Genomic DNA, 20,362 nt, shown 5'->3' on the forward strand with positions numbered 1-20,362 from the left:
TTGAATAGATAGCTGGAGCCTGGCAGTATAGCAAATTAGAAGCCATTACTTTGAATTTCATGACTGCAGTCCTTACTCTAAGTGAAACGAATGGTTATTAATGAACCTCAGCAAAGACCCGTCAAAATCTGCCTCACTCTTTGAAAGGTCAGTTCTAGCTTCAATGTAGAGAGTAGACTCATTTGCCAAAGTGAAAATATCAACACAGTTAGGGGTTACAGCTGTGATTCAGTGATCGTCATAATTCAGAAAACATGACAAGTAGACACATTTTGTGTGTGTTTTAAACGGAAGTGATCAGCTGCTGGTTTTCCAGTGGGGTGAGGTAGAGAGGAGGAAGAGGGAAAGGCAAGAAAGGGGAGTCGATTGCTCTTCAGGAGTAGTTTAATCACAAAGCCCTAAGGCTGCTCTCAAATTGAAAACAATGAGAGGAGAGCAGGCTTGTTGAAAATACAGTAGTATATTTCCAAACATTTCTGTTACATTTCATATGGAAACAAGCTCTCCAAATAGGCTAAGCTTGCTGGAAATACAATTCTAGAATTCAGTTGAAGGAACTGTTGTGAGTTAGGCAGTGTAATGGTCTATCAGCGCCAATGTACTACTCGTTTCCTACTTCTGGAAAACACGGCAAAGCCAGAAACGAGATCGGCAGTTACATCTACAGTCCAGTTCTTGCAGGTCCTGTACCTAAGGGCTTCCCTATTGGACAGAGGCAACAGACAAGAATGGGTTTTCTTCGATCCTGGAACTAAAAGTTTCCATTTAAGCAGAAAGAAACGATAGTTTGCACCTCCCAGAAGGCATCAGTTCTCTGCTTATCTCACAAAGGGTAATTAATGACTTAATGCAAAACGTAAATGCTATGCTACTCATTCCATGGGAAACTAGAATGTGGGCCTTAGAACTGCAGAAGCAGTTGTCCCAAGGCAGTGCTGCCACCTGCTGCTGGAGGCACCATTTTCCTGGCAGATCTCTAATGAGTTTTACAGATTCCCACTGAAGAGGAAACCGAAGCCATGAAACTAAACAAATTGCCACGGATGGAGGCAGCTTTAGGATTTGAAATCTAAAAATCACTTCATCTTAGTTTATCATCTTACCCTTCCCATTCAATTAAAAATTAAAGTGTTCCTTTAGTTCTCATTAGCATGCAGAGAGAGCAAACACAAAAGGGCATCATATAAAGAACATTTATGGGACAATCGCAGTGGTATGGACTCAGTAGGGAGAGTGGGAGAGAGAGGAGACCAGGAAAATTCAGAAATGACAATGACATGTAGAGAATCTGCCAAGCCATTGAACGTGCAGAAAACAGCAAGAACAAAGCCCCCCAAACAGTGAGTTTGGAATATGAAGAATGGGGAAATAAGAGAGTCCTGTCTTGAATTATTGGAGAAGCAAGTGTGGGAAGCCGGGCATGGTGGTGCATACCTGTAAGCCCAGCATTTGGAAGGAAGAGGTGGGAGAATCTGGGGTAAAAAGTCATCATGAGCTAAAATAGCACATTTGCGACCATCTTGGGATACAGGAGACCCTATCTCGCCCTCTCCCCACGAAAAAGGAGAGTCAGCAGCACGCAGGATGGCTGAAATCCCAGAGAGGAGTTTGGATTTTATTACAAATTGCAAGAGGAAGGAGGCCACTGAATAACTTTTCGCCAGAGGAATGCCCTAAGTTATGACATAAGAAGCTCACTATGCAAGTTGGAAAGAACCTGGAGTGTGACACAGCAACTGGTAATGTCACACACACACACACACACACACACACACACACACACACACACACACACACACACACACCACCCAAGACCTGCTTTTCTGGAAGCATACCTTCCTTAATCCCTCGAGAACCCTCACCAGAGCCTGCAGCCTGGTTTTTATTTGATGTCTTCTGGCTTCTCACTGTCACTCTCAGAGTGACACAAATACCAACTAGGAAAACCATCTGGTGATAGAATGATATTACCTTCCCTTAATTGCTTGTCACAGTATCCAGTTCTTTTGGGGCTACCCACTTTTATTCTTAATGTAACTCAGAGCAGGTGAGATTATATTTGTGGCTATTTAAATCGCTGCATTTTTAGCCTGGTCCTTGCAAAGTCTAGACTTCACATTACGCACTTAGAAATAGAGTTCTTTTGATAACTTTTTAAAAACTATAAAGAATAACTCATGCTTCTAAATGAGAAACTGACTTATACCCAAGATTTCTTCCTAGCTATAGAATGCTTTGAAATGCTTCTGATTTTTTTATTTAGTTAAAAATATTCTTTGGGGGGCTGCAGAGATGGCTCACCAATTAAGAGCACTCGGTGCTCTTCAACAGAAGCTGGGCTTGACTCTTAGCCTGCACATGGCAGCTCTGTAACTCCAGTTCCTGGAGACCTGGTGCTGTCGTCTGGCCTATGCAGGACCCAGGCATACACAATGTGCACAGACATACATCCAGGCAAAAAGCTCCGTACACATAAATAACAAAATTCTCCTCGCCCCAACTTGAAGGAATTTGTAATGAAATCTTTTGGCCACTTTATATCACTTCATTTACCACTTTAAGAGAAAACAAAGTCTCTGTTGCATCCACGGACTCTCAGAGCTGAGTAGTGGGAAGGTCAGACAGTCCTCAGTCTTGCTCCTTTGAGTTGTACATTAAGTGACAACAGGGTAAAGATTTTTCCTTTATGTAAGTGAAATTGTGTGTAATATGTGGATCAAAAGAAGACATAAGCTTAGCTGGTGGCAACAGAGACCCAAACAGTGTCTAAAACTAAAGCCCCATGTTCATGTAAAGTGGTCAGAGATAAACAGCTCAGACTTGACAAAGTTGTCAGCACTTCTCTTTCCTCCTTCCCTCCCCCCACCCCCTCTCTCTCCTTCCTTCCTTCCTTCCTTTTTTTTTTTCTATGCTGTGCATGATTGATTTCCATCTTTGAGATGGCTGCTAGTACTCCAACCACTGTGTTTCCCATCCGTATTTATCTGAACACCTTTCCAGGCTACTGTAGTCACCTGTCCCTGGGACCCCTGATTATCTTTGGAACTTTAATAATGTGTATGCTGTGATCCCTTGACAAAGGCACCAGACCAAGGCGGTTTGTGGCAGAGGTTGAGGGGGAATGCAGCCTAAATCTGCTTCCTAGACTAAGCTCCCCAGTGAGGTTGGATCCACCAAGAGGAGTGTCTACTTTTGTTTAATAAAGGTATCATAGAGTACGAGGCTCAGAATGACAATGGATTATAGAGGAAATTGGTTTAATCGATTCTGATTTAATTAAATCCATTTGCAAAAGAGCATCCCATATTAAGTCCTTATTTTATCCAACACTTCCATCTCCTGAACAGCCGGTCTCTTCCTCAGTGTGACTCATTCTCCCTCTGAAACATCACACCTACCTCCTCATGTCTTTATCACCTCTCACTTGGGCCTCTCAGTGCCTCTTGCTTTTCTTGTTCCTGTTTTCATTCATTTTACCCACCATTGCTAAAGCATAGCTTTGAATTGATCAACGAGAACGCTTCAGCCTAAGGACTTTGGAGTCATCAAGGGATCTGACTCTTGCTCTCCAATTAGGACCTTAGCCAGTCATAGGCACACTGACTTTTGACCTTTCAATCCATCTTTTGTAGGCCACTCATGAGATAACACCTACACAAAGTGCTGGATGACTGTTAGCTGTGCTTTAGAGTTATCATTATTGCACACTAAAAACCACTTGAGAGAGGTGCACTGAGTTAAAAGCGGAATTCTTAGGTTGGCCTGCAGTGCCTTCCCCAACATGGACCCATTCCACAGTTAAAGCCTTACCATGTGTTCTTCGCTTTTGAGTTAATATGATAAAACCCTAGCAGTAATAAAGCTGTGACATTTCCTAAACACACCATGTGTTTACCTGCCTTGCTTCTTCTTTTGGCTTCTATTTAGAATTATTCTATTATCACCTTCCTTTCCATTGCATTATATCTGTTGAGAATTACCTACACCATCAGAATGTCCGTGCATTAGTATTTATATTGACTCTTCACAGAGGCCCGAGACCAAGGCTGTTTGTGAGAGAAATCCGACCTAAACTCTGCTCCCCAACCTGAGTCCCTGGTAGAGACTGGATCCACAAACAGGAAGGTCCATTTTTGCGTACTTTGCATAAAGGGATCGTAGAGTGGTGGGCTCAGGACAGTGACTTGTGTATCAACTCAGTTGAATTGATTCTCATTAATTAACCCCATTTGCAGAAGTAAGATCCAAGTTCAGGGTGTATGGTTTCTTTGGACATTTCCCGTGACAATATACAGACAGGAACTAATGCGTTATGGCATAGCTCAGGTGGCTGAACGGCTTGTGTGAAGAGGCAAACCAACTTTTATATGATGTGTCTGCTTTCAGACACATGAAACTGGAGCAAGCCAAGTTAGAAACTTTTATTATGGTTTCTTATGGCATATTTTCAGGAAGAGTCACGGAATATCCAAGGGAAATGAAGCACAGGTGTCTACTAGATTGTTCGTGCCTAAAATTTGTTTCCTTCTAACTGACAGCTTAAAGCAGATGCAGCTCTGGTTGCTGTGGGGGCTGACTTCTTCTTTTTCCCGAATGAAGTGAACTCTGCTGGGATATGTCAATATCAGTATTACTGTATAAGAGACCCTTCTTGTCTTCCTACGTTTTTTTGTTTTGTTTTGTTTTGTTTTGTTTTGTTTTTCACGCATGCCGAGGCCTGTGTGTGGAGGTCAAAGGACAGCTTCCTGGAGTCTGTTCTCTCCTTTTACCATTCAGATTGCCAGGCTTGGCAAAAAATACCTCCACCCTCTGAGCCATCCTACTGGCCCTTACCTTGTTTTGAAGATGTGTTTATTATTATGTATACAGTGCTCTGCCTGCTTTCACACCTGCAGACCAGAAGAGGGCATCAGATCATATTCTAGGTGGTTGTGAGGCAAGATGTGGTTGCTGGGAATTGAACTCAGGACCTCTGGAAGAGCAGTCGGTGCTCTCAAACTCTGAGCCACATTGACTCATTATCCATTTCAGCTTAGAGGTAGTCTTGAAACCAGGAAAGCTGGGGACTGTGCTCTTTGTTGCATCCGAGAATGGAGGGATGATGCAGGACTCCCAGAGAAGCCTTAAAAACAACCTCCACACTCCTGTCTCTATTTGCCACGTAGCTGTGCTGCTTTATTTTAAGAAGTCTAGCATTCACTTAAGCCAGGAGAGCTCCTGCCTAGAGACCCGAGATCTGCCCATTCTGCCTTTGCTCTGAACAGGCTCAAACTTTCTCTTCTACTGACAGGTTTTGTTGAAATAACAAACATGGTGGTCAGCACCTAAATAGTAAAAGATGGCTGCCCGTGATCATACGAAGCATGGACTTTGGGGGGCCACAGGGGATGGATGGACACTGAGGGGTAAAATATTGCTTAGACTAAGAACTAATCTTCGGACACTGACAGGAGAGGTTACCAGCGAAAAGAGCTGGGTTTTCTGCCATTCAAAGGTACTCAGTCTCTCAGTGGTCAAATGAAGATGCTGGACCTGGGGGACCTTCTGCCTGACCAAACCGGTGGTCCATGTTAGCTCCTATGAGTGAATACCCTGCAGAAATGCCGGCCAATTGTTGCCAAATAGTCCAACAGAAGTTGACATTGTGGTTTAGATGGAAAACCTCTCATTCTTCGTATGTTGGCAAGTTAATTCAGAGACAGGTATATTCTTCTTTGTATGGCCTGAGGCCTGATGTGGACTGAGGGTCAGCAGGATGCTACTCCTGCTTTAAAATCAGTGTAGAGGCTGGCCGCTTGCTATATGGAAGAACCACGATTTTCAGCACCCATGTCAGGCGGCTCACAATGGTCTGTTACTCCAGTTCCAGAAATCAGACACCCACCTCTAGTCCCCGTGGCCAGCTGCAGACACACATGGTATACATATAGCTCCGTGCATTCACACACACACACACACACACACACACACAGAAACAATTTTTTAAAATTAAAATAAAACTAATTTGGACTCTTAGAAAGGAACTGTGGAGACAGCAAGCTTTTCTGCTATGTTAATACTCAGTAGTTGCTGCACTTGATGGACAAACAGGAGCCTCATCTCTTCTCAAGAATATCAGAAGTATAGGTCAGGAAGAATGAAAAGCAAGCAAGAAAGGTATCATGTTTCTAGTTTTTATGATCACTTTTAAAAGCAGGCAGTAATGGTGTGCACGTTGCTTGTAAATGAGCCCAGAGGCATGATGGGAGGGAGGCATAGCCACTAACAGTGGCAAATAAAACTCCTAGAGCAGAAGTCATGTTTCTGGAAATCTGACAGAATTAGAATTCAGATATGCGGCCATTCTCGCTTATTAAAGACCCCACTGCAAGGAGACTAGTAAACAGGAAGTCTTGTAAGAGAAAGTGTGGATCAAGGCTTTGTGCTGGGAAAAAATGCACTAAATGTCTCTGCTTCCTAATTTATAGCCTTTTTGAATGCATTTATTTTCATTTATTTACTTATTTATGTGTTTAGTACTTGATCCAGAGACTCACACACTCTAAGCAAGGGCTATTCCCAACCTCTACTTTGTAATTTCAACTTTCCATGTCATTTTAAAGACATAAGTTTCTGAATATCACAGTACAGGTCTTTGCATTCTTCTATTCATTTAATTGATTCAGCTGTTTATTGAATACCCTCTAGTCCGATGTGTGCCTCTAGGTACATAAGAACATTACTAAAAAACAAAACAAAAAAACAAACAAATGAACAAACAAAAAACCATGCAGCTTTCTGCCTTTGAGAGAATTCCATTATAAGCAACAATTTTCCTGGTATGTCACAAGGATGCTAGAAAATGTAAAACCAACGCAAGCTAGTAGAGCAAAAGACAGGATGTGTGCACTGTATGTTTAAATAGGAGAACAACATAAAACCAGAGACATTAAATCGGTTAGAAGAAAAAGTGGGGAAGAGCCTGGAACACATGGGCACAGGAGACAACTTCCTGAACAGAACACCAACGGCCCAGGCCTTAAGGTCAACAATTAACAAATGGGACCTCATGAGGCTGAGAAGCTTCTGTAAGGCAGGAGACACTGTCAACATAACAAAGCAACAGCCCACAGACTGGGAAATGATCTTCACCAACCCTACATCTGACAAAGATCTAATATCCAAAATACATAAAGAACTCAAGAAACTAAACACCACCCAACCAAATAACCCAATTAAGAAATGGGGCTCAGAACTAAACAGATAATTCTCAACAGAGGAATATCGGATGGCTGAGAAACACTTAAAGAAATGTTCAACATCATTAGTCATCAGGGAAATGCAAATCAAAACAACTCTGAGATTCCATCTTACACCCATCAGAATGGCTAAGATCAAAAACTCAAGCGACACCACATGCTGGCAAGGATGTGGAGAGAGAGGAACACTCCTTCCTTGCTGGTGGGAATGCAAACTGGTACAACCACTTTGGAAATCTATCTGGCGCTTTCAGAAAAATAGGAATAGGGCTTCCTCAAGACCCAGCTATTCCACTCCTTGGAATATATCCAGAAAATGCTCCACCACACAACAGGCACACATGCTCAACCATGTTCATAGTGGCATTATTCCTAACAGCCAGAACCTAGAAACAGCCTAAGTGTTCCTCAGTAGAAGAATGGATAAAGAAACTGTGGTACATTTACACTATGGAATACTACTCAGCTATTAAAAAGAAGGAATTCCCAAAATTTGTGGACAAATGGATTGAACTAGAAATGATCATAATGAGTGAGTTCACCCAGAAGCAGAAAGAGTCAAATAGTATATACTCACTTATATCTGGACACTAGCCAAGGGGCATGTCCCATGAAAGTCTTCACTTAGCAGGAAAGTGGGTCAGAGGGGAGGACATCCTATTGGGACATTAGGTGAGAGAAGTGTGGGAGAATGGTGAAATAGCAGGATCCAGAGAGTCCTAGAAACCCACAAGAAGAACATTACGATGGGCGGATCTACGCCCAGGGGTCCTGCTCAAACTATGGCACCAGCCAAGGACAATATGTGCAGTAAACTTCGAACCCTTACCCAGATCTACCCAATGGACAGGACATTCTCCACCATTGAGTGGAGAGTGGGGACTGACTTTCACACGAACTCTGGTGCCCCATATTTGACCACATCTCCTGGATGGGGAGGCCTGGTGGCACTCAGAGGAAGTATAGCAGGCTACCAAGAAGAGACTTGATACCCTATGAGCACATACAGGGAGAGGAGGTCCCCCTCAGTCACAGTCATAGGGAAGGGGAGTAGGGGGAAAGTGGGAGGGAGAGAGAAATGGGAGGATACAAGGGATGGGATAACAATTGAGACATAATATGAATAAATTAATAAAATATTAAATAAATAAATAAATAAATAGTGAGACCAAGATGGGCTTCAGGGACTTTCAAGTAATAAACAGGAATGGCAGGTGTTTTCGTGTGTTGTTTGTTTCCCCTTGACTTTTCTATTTAGTAGAATAAGTGGTTCTTTCCTTTTATCAAATCAGTATAAATTAATGTGTGGAGAACTAGTATAATTATGTATACCTACAGAATACCTCTCCTCTCCTAGTCTCTTTCTCTTTGGATTTTATGGAACAAGATATCTTTCGCTTAGCCCAGAATGGCTGGTAACTCACTGTGTAGCCCAGGCTCTCCTCAAACTGATAATCAGTCCTTTTGCCTCGGCCTTCTGAGTGCTGTGATTACAGACTTGGGGCAAACACACATGGCCTCAGAATACTTGTTTAAAGCAAAGATATGAAGTGCTGTCACCTGCATGTGTGTAACTCCTGAGACTCATTTAACCCTAACCTCCAAGGCTCTTCGTTATGAGCCTTTGGGACTGAGTTAGGTCAAGAGTCAAAGCAATCATGACTAGGGTCACAGAGCATAAGAGAGATGCCCAAGAGAGATGCTCCTGTCCTTCCCACCAGGTGTGGTTAGAATTGCACGTGACTGTCCAGGGAAAGGTAGATTCTTACTGAGCACAGAATCTAAGCCTGCACCTTGACCTTGTAAAGGTATTAGAAGGAAATTTCTTTCTCTCTTAAATAATTCACCCAGTTTATGACGTGGTTTTTAGAACCTGTAAAGACTGGAAGACAATCTAAAATCAATAGTCCTACCTTAAGGAATATGCTTTCATACTTCTCAGTTGTAGATCCTCTAAAACTTTATTGCTTATAAAAACAGTCAACTGATAGTTTTGTTTTAATTACTCATCACCAGTGGGTCCCATTGCCTCCCACTGACTTCCTAATTCATAAAATCGCATGGTCCACAAGGTCTCTCTTGACTAGGTCTCTGCTCGCGTTCTGTATCCCCACATAGTCACTGTCCACCCTGAAACCATGTCAGGCTAATTCCTTTTCCAAGTGTCTCCTTCAGGCACATTTTTGATCACCTCAGTCTCTTTCTGCCATATGCACCTTAGATTTGTCACAGTCCTGCCACTGCAGAATAGTTGGCAGCTCCTTCATCTTTTCCTCTTGGCCTCTGTGGAGTTTGCTCCAGTTTGGGTCATTAGTGGTATCTGGCAGTTTCCATGTCCTGCTATGGCTGTCCTGTCTTCACTCAATGGAGACGAGCCTGTTTTGTTCATTGAGATTTGACTTCTTCCTTTAGGACTGCTTGCCATTTCACCTTCTCTTGTTAAGCACACATGCTTTATAATGGCAGAAAGTGTCCACAGATAGCTTCGTGCATCTGGAGAATCAAGACTTTGTTGACAGAACAACTCTCATCAAAATAATATTCAAAGGGGGATATTATGGATAACAATCCTCTATGTAAAATGAAAATGAAAGAAATAGAATACTGATAATCTCTCATTCTTAATCATTCCCTCTAGAGGTGATAGTGGCAAATGGATGGGGAGAGATAATACTCAGTGTTTTAATTTTATTTTTATTTTTTACTTCCATTTCTGAGGTGTTAGGGACCAGTCCTAGGGCTCTGAACACGCAACAGAAGTGTTTCACCACCTTGCGGTAACTCCAGCCCCTGACTGTTAATGCCCAAGGATTTCTCAACACTTAACTAGTCAAGCCGTCTATCCACACACAATACTTCCTTTATCTCTCGCAAGCTCTTTTGTGGATGAGGTTTGAAAGGCTTATAAAATGCCAATGATCTTCCCAGTCCATGGTGACATAGAAGTTACAGGACAAGGATGTCAGCCCAGAACTGCTTCCGGTCATTTTCATAATGATCTGCCCATTTGTTGGTTATACTTTCAACTCCCTTCCAGTACCTTCTCTCTGTTTACTGTAAGGACTTGTCCATAGATGAGAGCCTGTCAGACAGAGAATTCCTTCATCCACTAGAAAACTCTGTTTTTCTAGTCATTTCCCAGTGATTTTGGAATCATTTTTCAATTATTACTCTGTACCTCATTCCTTATATGTAAGGTTTTAACTGCTTGGTAAGTAGTCAAGAAAATAATGACTAGTAGACTTTATTTAACAAGTACAAACAATACATAAAAATGTTCACTCCAAACATAAATACAGTTTATACTTAAGAAAAAAGATTAATATAAAAAATGATTGTGCTGATGACTCCCAAATGTGTCAGCTTTATGTCTTTATGTGTTTTATAATATCATCATCTTAGGATAACTTTATTAAACCAATCAGCTGTCTAGGAAGACAGGATTTTCTGAAAGTCCATCACCCAAAGAGTTCACAGAAATGATTATTACTGATACATGAAAGTGTATTCAGCCAGGCACCATGACGCACGCCTGTAATCCCAGCACTCAGGGAGGCAGAGGCAGGCGGATCTCTGTGAGTCCAGAGCCAGCCTGCTCTACAAAGGCGAGTCCAGGACGTGAAAGGCTACAGAGAAGAAACCCTGTCTTGGGATAAATGAAAAGAAAGTGCATTCGTAGTAAATCATACATGTGAAACAAAACGTCTTCAACACCTGAGCTTATGCTGTAATTGTAACTTGTTACTCTAATATTTATGTTTTGAACATTGCAAAATCCAAGATGACCACTGTTCCTTCTTCTTTCCTTTTATTGAAAATAGAGTTATGTGGGAGGAACCTCACATAATATAACCTGATTACGGTTTTCCCTTTACTCCTCTCAGTTTCTCTGCATCTCCCCTTCCCATCCGAATCCAGGCAACTAAGGGATAATAATAAAATAAAATATGTTTGTATAATAAAAAAATTAAGATAAAATGTTTTTAAAAAAGGAAAAGCCCTGACGTGACATTGTAAGACAAGGAACCTCCAACGATGCTGTTTATTTCATTTGCTGTTTGCCGTCTACTGCCAGGCATGCAGCCTAACCTGGGCTTCTTTCCACTGTGAGGCTTCCCTTGAGAAAACTAAATCTTCATTTACAAGTTGTTATCAATTGGAGGTTGCTTCTGAATTAGGCATGGAGGCCTGTGTCCACTTCTCCTTTCAGCTCCAGGACCTCTGGTGCAGACCCCTGCAGGCTCTGCGCGTGCTGCTTCTGTCTCTGTGAGCTCACATGTGCACAAAACAATTGTTTTCATATAAGATAGCTAATTAGTATCTTGAATATTTTTAAGAAAAATAAAATATCTGTAAAAATAAAACTGATGAACAGAACTATTGCTAATTTGAAGCATTTGGATTCACATTTGCATACTCCCCCAGACGGAATGCCTTCAGAATGAAGATTTAGAGCACTGCCTTCAAAAACATAATCTCACAACTGTGGGGTAGCTTGCTTGCAGATAATTTACAGGAGTCTAATGTTTTAAGTAGATATTGCTTTCTTAAAATGAGAAGGAATTCTTTTCTCTTGATTTCACTTTTAAAAAGTCTTCCAGCTGAATGTTGGTGCCACACACATTATACCTGTAATTACAGCACTTGGATGTAGGAAGTTTATAATTCAAGTGTATCCTGGGCTATATAGTGAAAGCCTGTCTCAAACTCAAATTATACACATTAACACACTTAGATACATAAGTACCCACATACATAATACATACATACACATATATAATTCAATGTTTTAGACATTTAATTGAAATAAACATGAGAAACTGACAAAATCGAGTGGAATTTAGAGAAAACTATATTATTTAGCTTCTTATAGAAAAGATGGAGTTATAATTTTATAGAAAATTACAAATAAATGAGAAAGGGGCATTTTGTGAATAAGATCAATGGCTTGTCTTAGTAGGCCCCATCTAATTATAAGGAGGCTCGTGTAAGGCTCTTCTTTCTTGTATGCAAGAATAGTTTTCCTTTCTTCCAGTTTCTACTGATGACTAAAAGGAGAAAATGTTAATGACAATTTTTATCAGATACTAACTCTGCATCTCAGAAGGTAAAAATTGGTTGTAGAACACAAAGTCATTCAATTAAATTGGCTTTAAATTGTACACAGATAAAGGCAAATACAGTGGCAACTCAGTGGACTGAAATAATAAGGAAAGTTGATCGTGATTTAGTATTTATACTGAAGGGACTTCTCACTGCACGTATCTTCCCCTTATGCCTGAATTGGCTCATACTTATTTTTCAATGGGGAACAAGATGAGACACTTTATTTTTTTCATTTGGAGAATGTGTGTATTTGGTTGTTATGAATTACTTACTGGGAAAGGTTAAGTTAATATTTTGATGAAAGATAAAATCTTCAAAATAAGCTACAAGCGTAAATAATAAAAATTAGAATCCCTGAGCTAAAATGTCAAGACTCAAGGGGTAGAGAAAATATTTGTATGACATACAGTGAGGATTATTCTTGGTGTAAAGTTTATGTCCCTTTATTAGAACAACTCTTTTAACTTATGACTTTGTCCTTTGTAGCCATGCTTTAGAATAAACACTAGGAAGCCCAAGAGTAGAAATCCATGTGTTTACTTAGAGAAAGCAGCTATAATAAATGAATGGATCCATCATTCTAAGCAGTAGAAGTGGCAGAAGCCATGGGATGTTGAAAACCCTTTATGTAAAGATGGTAAAGTTACTGTATGCATCCCAAACAAAAGTACATCAACACAACAAATATGGCTTCCCAGTTTTGCTGCCCAGCCCAGACCATTGTCTTCTTTGCTCATTTAGTATCCTTTTTATGTTTCTTATACTGTCCTACAAGTAGTTGTTCAACTTCTATTTGAATAATCCTGGTGAGAGGAACTCATCAACTCCTGGAGTTACAAATTCCTTCATGTTTCATGTTATTGGTGGTGGTGACAGGGGTCTCTCACTTAGCATCTGCTTAGTTAATGCTAATAGCGAGTTTCCCTTACACACTAGGGCCAAAAAGAGTTCTTTTCTGTTTTGTGACTGCTACTAGTGTTTCTGTCATGTTGAAGGTTATAAGTGGTTTTATTTTGGGGGGGGGGTGACAACCAACTCTTGGCATGCAGACAGTCTTTATATTTTAATCTATTTCGGTTGAACTTATATGGCATATATCATATAAGCGGATCTCAGAAAAGTCTACTTGTCATTAACATTTCATCCTAGTGAAACTCTGAGCAGAGAATCAGCAAGGCCACAGTCACACTTGGGACCCAAGGGAAAGGGTGGGTGGTAAATTCTGAAATAATAAATTTCCATCATTTATAAAGCCCTGAATCCATAGTAATGAATAAAAATATAGGAAATTAATACAAAATGGATGGCATGGTTGTTCTCTGTGATGAAACTGAGTAAAGAAAAACAGAAGTAGAGATGATTTACAAAGTCACTAGGATGCTCAGGCAAAAGAGCATGGCACCTAGGAACAGGATGTAGCAGTACAAATAAAGAGAGTATATTTGGCGGTGATACAGGACTAAGTAATGACAGAGTCTGAGGGTGACTGAAAGGACCTAAGCAAGAGTGGCTCTTGGCATTTGAGCATGAACAAATGAGTAGTACTTAGTGATTTTCTTTTCTCTCAAGATAGGGTTTCCCTGTGTAGCCCTGGCTGTTCTGGAGCTAGCTGTGTAGACCAGGCTGGCCTTGAACTCAGAGGCTCACCTGACTCTGCCCCTTGAGTACTGGAATTAAAGGTGTGTGCCATCACTGCCCAGCTGTGATACTTTTTTGAAAGTACTGAAAGAATAGAGGAAGAACATTTCAGCTGTGGGGTGAGAGTAAAAAGACAGCGCTCCCTCTTATAAATGAATTTAGTCAAGTTAGAAAGTAGATATACTTTACATGTGTCCATGGTACACATATGCAGACACAATGCACATATGTATATACACATATACATATATACAGTGTTATGTATATACACACATGTATATATACACGTTTATATATATACACACATGTATATATATTTTTTTAATTTTCTTTTACTTTTTACAGTATCTAATGATGTATTATTTTTTAGGTTGTATTATGTTTGTGAGGTGTGTATGTGTGTGTGTGTGTGTGTGTGTGTGTGTGTGTGTGTGTGTGTGTGTTGCATGCACATGGGTTTAGTGTCTTCTATTGCCATCTGCATCACTGCCTTGAGGCAGGGTTTCCTCACTGACCACAAAGGCCAGTTTCTGCTGGGATTCTAGATTACCAAACTCCTGGGATGACCTGGCTTTACACCCAGCACTGGGCTTGCAGGCACTTGCAGCCACACCTGGCTCTTCATATAGTTGCTAGGGATTCCAACTCAGGTCCTCATGCTGTCTGAGCTGGCTTGCTTACTCACTGAGCCATGGCCCCAATGATTTAGGCTCTTTGGGTTTTGTTCTTTTAAATCAAAATTGATGTCACACTTTAGAAAGTGTGACTTACAACTACATTCTCTGCTCTTGTGTACATAAAAGCCTTGTGTCTTACAGGTGTGCCTCAGTGTTTGGATGTGTCTGTGCCTTTTCTCTGTTGGCCTGCGTGGAGCTCCCACTGTATTCATGGGGCATATGTCTGGAATCCGATTCTTTTGTTAAGCAAGCACCATGGGGAGAGAGATAGGGCCAAAGCACCATGCTTCTCCTATGAAAGCGTGGACATTTTCCCTGGCATCTCCTACGATTTTATCTAGCATCAGAAAGCCCTACTGTTATTCTCATCTGCAAATTAGCTTCTTAACATAAAACGAATATAAAAATGCATTCTATACCGTTTGACTTTAAGAAAGAAAAATTTTCTGTGCTGTTTTGCTGTACTTTTAAAGATACATTTAGATGTTGCTGCTGTCCTTTTAAGACTAAATGCCCTCAGTAAAACAGACATCACATTCAGAAAACAGGAAAGTGTTTATTGAGTAGACGCGTCTGTGTTATTTCATAGTTGAGTCCTCTGTTTCCTCTGAGTGTGAGAGTGGTTAGCGTTATCCCCCTGCCTTTTTTTCTTCCCTGTATTTCCTAGACATTTCGTTCTAACATGTAATTTTTTTTCTGGAAGGATAAAGATTGGGAGAATGCTTTTCATTTTATTTTTAGCGTTTTTTTCTCCACTGTACTGGGAATTAGATACAGGGCCTCACACTTGCTAGCACTGGGCCCTAAATAAGTTAAAAGTCTGGAAAGACCCAAACACTGCTCTTCACTGACACTCGGTACAGAATCTCTCTTGCTCACAGACTTGCCTTCGTGCTAGAAACGCATTCTTCTTTTTAACCGCCAAACACAAAGTATTGTTATGGGTGGAACATCATTTATTGAAGGTTGGGAAGGAGGAGGAAATGGTTAAAGGGGATTATTGCAAAGAACAGGAAACAGTTCAAATTGAATAAGGAACATCACTCTTCCTCCAGAGTTAGGGCTAATTCTCCGTAATGGTTCTTCCTCCTCATACTTAGATCTCATGACAGGTTGGTTGACTGTCTGCCTTTGTTTTCCCAGGCTGTCTTTATAACACTCCCCTCCACTTACTTCAATTCTCCCAAACTCCCTCAAACTGAAAAGGTTGTGAAGTTCTTTAAATCTCTTTATCCACCTCAGTCAGGGCTATGATCCTTTTTGTAATTCAGTAACTCATTAAGCTATTCTTTTGAGTGAAACACCATTTGTTTGGGATCTCCACCTTTACCATCTGGGGATTTGAAATTTTCAAAGCATCTCCTGAATCAAATTCTACCCTCCAACAGCCTTAATAAACTGTAATATACACTGAACATTGAATTCTCCAAAGAAGCAGAACGGGAAGCATATACAGATTTGACACAGAAAAAAGTAGAGATTGTGTGTGTGTGTGTGTGTGTGTGTGTGTGTGTGTGTGTGTGTGTGTGTGTGTGTGGTGTGTGTGTGTGTGTTTCTATTCATGGACCATGGTTGAGTAAATATATAGAATGTAGAGAGACAGAAAAAGAAAAAAAAAAGGAAGGAGGAAGGAAGAGAGATCTTTAAGGTGTATGGTTTATGTTATTATTGCAGGTACGAGTCTGAAATTTGTACAACAAGCTACTAAAAATTAGTACAAATTCCACAAGATAAGGAAAACTGAGAGCTCAAGTAGGTATTTTTTATACTGTAATCTTGAAAACAAAGTATTATTATTTTAAGTGTAGGAAACTTGTCTCTTCTCATGAGGCCTTCAGTGGTTGGATAAGGCCTATCTACCTTATATAGAGTACTCAGTTTTATTCAAAATCTACTGATGTTTCTACTAAGCATGTCTTAAAACAAGCCTCCATAGCATGTAGACTAGAGTTTGAACAACTGAACATTTTCAGCTAACCAAACTGACTCATACAAGTAATCCATACCATAGACGGACTAGATATAGCTGTGGTCCCACCCTGAGTGCACTTCAGAGCAGTTGCTATCTAATTAGCTGCTAATTAATTAGATTAGTTGGATTATATAAAGTTCTGTGTGTCATTAAGACTGCAACTGTGCTAGTGTGCGGGGGAGATGTCATCTTCTTCAGTGGTAGGGCCACTGAGAACATGCCCATGGTTTGCATATTCACAAAAATGACTGTAGGTAAATGAAGTACATCACAAAAATGGACATCAAAGGACAGAAGGACTTGTAGGAAAGAATGGTTTTGATGGGAGACAGAGAAATGAGAGAGGGTGATGGAGGGTGAAAAGGACTGAGGTTCACTATGATGCTCATTGACATTTATGAGATCGTCAAGGAAAAAAATTACTTGCAGGATCAGCAAGTAAAGGCTCTTGCTACCGAGCCTGAGAGCCTGAAATAGAGCCTCGGACCCCACATGGGAGAAGGAGAGTATATACTGTTGTAACTTGTCTGCTAACCTCAAGACACATGTTACGTCATATGCATGATATATATAGCTGTAAAAATATTATAAAGACTTATGTAATTAAAGGCCAGTATCATGGCACATGCCTATGATCCCGGAACACGAGAGGTAGAGGCAGGGGAACCAGAAGCTGCACTCCAGCCTGGGATAGTGAGTTTGAGGACCGACTGGGCTACATGATATCCTGTCTCAAAAATAACAAACATTTTTAAAAAGAAGCAAGCAGAAAAAGACTCAAAACATTAAAAATTACTGGTTTTCAACACACCTATGTGTTTCATGTGGACAAACACAGGGAATTTATGTAGTTGTAAGTGTCAGTTACTTCTTAAAAGTGATAGCTTGCATGACTTTAAATGTGGAACTGAAAGGAGAGAGGAAGAATTTACGGAATAAGCATTTCCAGTGAACAGCTGCCTAACAAATGGCGGGCCAGCTGCTTGTGAGGGCATGAGAGACATGCCTAGCTTTTGATCAGCGTTACATAAGCTTTCCTTTTTTGCTCTCGTAGAGTTGTTCGCAATACGTTTATGTAATGTGGTTGGAACTTCTACCAAGAAGGAAGCATTTGAGAAATGATTTTAGCTGGCTCCTTATGTTTAAGAACATGCGAGTGCACTTGTATGAGCCTGTGCACCTGTGGAAACAGTGGTTGGTACATTGTCTCTTTTTACAGAAGACTTGAGTTAACATGGCTTGTGATTTGTCCTAGGCAGACTTCTATATCAGATGGTGGTTAGTGGTTGGGTCAAAGACCTTCGATTTGTGAAGCTTACAAATTCAACGAGGCAAGGAACTAGAACTTTTAATTTTCCCTGAAGTAAAATTATTCCCCTGACCCAAAGAGATGTGATAAAAGGATTCTGCTTGGAAAAGGAAGCTTTTGGGAGTTTTTAGTAGGATTCATGAAATGAAAAGTATAGCCTAAACAGTTTTTTTTTTTTTTTTTTTTGTTTTTTTTTTTTTTTGCAGAAAACAACTTACTTATGAAAATTACAGTGGTCAAACTTCAGATAGGGCATGCCTAACATCCTATATTGGTAATTTGGTTTCTTGGACTCATTTATATTAACTGGATAATATCTTTAATGTCCAACAAGACTTAGCCCAAGATTTACCATTCAAGCCAACCACTTTCTGTAGTGTAGAAATCTAGACAGAAAGAAGTTTCTGTTTTATTTGCTATTTTACCATTTACTTGCTTGCTTGCTTCCTTGCTTGCTTATGTGTGTGCTCAGTTTGGAAGTGTATGGGCATTGTGGAGGTCACTGGATAACTTTCCAAAGTCAGGTCTTGCCTTCCACCATGTGGGTTCCAAGGGTGAACTCAAATTCTCAGGTTTGACAAGTATCTCATTTGATAAGCCATTTCACTGACCCCAGAATTAGTGTTTAATGATTAAAAATAAAAGTATTGCAATAAACCTCCAATAAGATGCCTCCTGAATTCTCGATTTGAGACATTATAAGTGCAAAAGTTTAAGGAAATGGAAATTAGTTGTCTTCAATAGACAATTCTCATGCTCATTATTAAGAAAACAACAACAACAAAAATAAAACAATGAAAACAAAGCCACATTAACAGGCATGGAGCCATTGTACTTCCCTTAGCTTTTAATCATTTCTTGTGACATGACACCATTCTTGTAGCATGGTGCCATATCTTTATAAAGGAGCTACATTGTATAGTTTTCTATGAAGGATGTTGCCTTAGGTACTTGTCTAAGTGCTTTGGAGGAATTTAGAGGGAAAGCCAGTATGATTAAAGGCTGGAGGTGTGGCTCAGTGCTATAGCCCTTGCCTAGCAAATGCAGCACCCAGGCTTTGCTGCCTAGAATTTGGGGGCGGGGTTAGGGTAGGGGCGGGGTTAGGGCAGGGGCGGGGTTAGGGTAGGGGCGGGGTTAGGGTAGGGGCGGGGTTAGGGTAGGGGGAGAGAGGAAAAGAAGGCTGGGGGGCGGGGCGGGGGAAGGTTGGGGAGGAGATAAAAAAGGAGAAGAGAGATAATACGAACTTAAAATTTTTTAAGCTCATTGATTTTTTCCGTCATACTAGCTATGAATTCCCTATGCCCCCATTTTATTTTCTATGAAATGATGATAATAGTAAGTACGGCCTTGTGTATGACATGTAAAGTATTTAACAGTTATGTTTAATTCCTATTGTATGTGTAGTAAATTACCAGTTACCAGCTTAAACGATACAAATATAAATTCTCAGTAGTCCAAACTCCAGACCCCTCTTTCTAAACTAAACATGGGGTTTCAGGAAGGCTTTCTTCTTTCCTATAAGCTCCAGGGGGAGAATCTACTTTCTTGCTTTTTCAGGTTTCTAAATCCTACATGCATTTCTTGGCTCATGGTCTCACACTGTTTGCAAAGTTTGTCACAACTGATCCTTGGATTCTGCCCTTCCTGCCCCCCTTTTCCACTCTAAGGGACTCTTGTGATTGCAATAGGCCCACAAAAGTGATTTAAAAAATGAGTAAGTCTCATCCCAAAGTCAGCTCACTAGCAAACATCTCATCTGGAAAGACACTAATTCTCCATTTTATGGTGACATTCATAGGTTACAGCAACCAGTATGAAGACACATTTAGAAGTCGCCATTCTGCCAACAGTATCAGAGTTACCTGCCACTCAGGAGACACCCACAGAATGCTGGCCTTTGCTGTGAAGGAAGAGCACTTCCCTGTATGCCTTGTGATATTTAGGTGAGGAAATGCCAACTGACCAATGTCCCAGAAACCGAATGAACACAAAGCTCCAGGTCACTGAGTTCCAACACCTTGTACAAACACTAGTTTGGGCACTCTGCCTAGAAGTCTGGAAACAAAACAAAACAAAACAAAACAAAATAAAAAACGAAAAGCTACACTAGACCAGCACTGATTGTCATGTCTTATCCAGAGCCCTGTAGTTTAAAAGTGTCCTGCCTTCCCCCCTTTACATGCCTTTTCTGTTTTAAAGATATCATACTGCTACATTAACTCACTTATACACAGCTGACACTTCAAAAAAAAAAAAAAAAGGAAGTGGAGCGCTCACCCCTCTGTCTAGGTTAAAGCGCTGCAGGTCCAGTTCTGGGGTTGCCCTCTCTCCCCAGTATTCCGCCTATGGCTGAACTCATCTCCAGAATGAGGCATCTCTTTGATTCATGCCATCTCTGTCTATTGTGAGAGAAACAGATTCG

General features: G+C 40.6%; 1 protein-coding gene across 1 annotated transcript in view; it reads left to right on the forward strand.

Annotated features, from left to right (window-relative positions):
• LOC127201156 (oxidation resistance protein 1-like) overlaps nt 1–20,011 on the forward strand; it is a 209,327-nt gene extending 189,316 nt beyond the window's left edge. Inside the window, exon 3 of the mRNA XM_051159531.1 lies at nt 19,739–20,011. Within this exon, the coding sequence (XP_051015488.1) occupies nt 19,739–19,887 (149 nt within the window). The 3' untranslated portion in view covers nt 19,888–20,011. The remainder of the gene's footprint in view (nt 1–19,738) is intronic.
• Nucleotides 20,012–20,362: the final 351 nt, after the last annotated feature.

This window comes from Acomys russatus, chromosome 17 (genome assembly GCF_903995435.1).
Source record: "Acomys russatus chromosome 17, mAcoRus1.1, whole genome shotgun sequence".
NCBI lineage: Eukaryota > Metazoa > Chordata > Mammalia > Rodentia > Muridae > Acomys > Acomys russatus.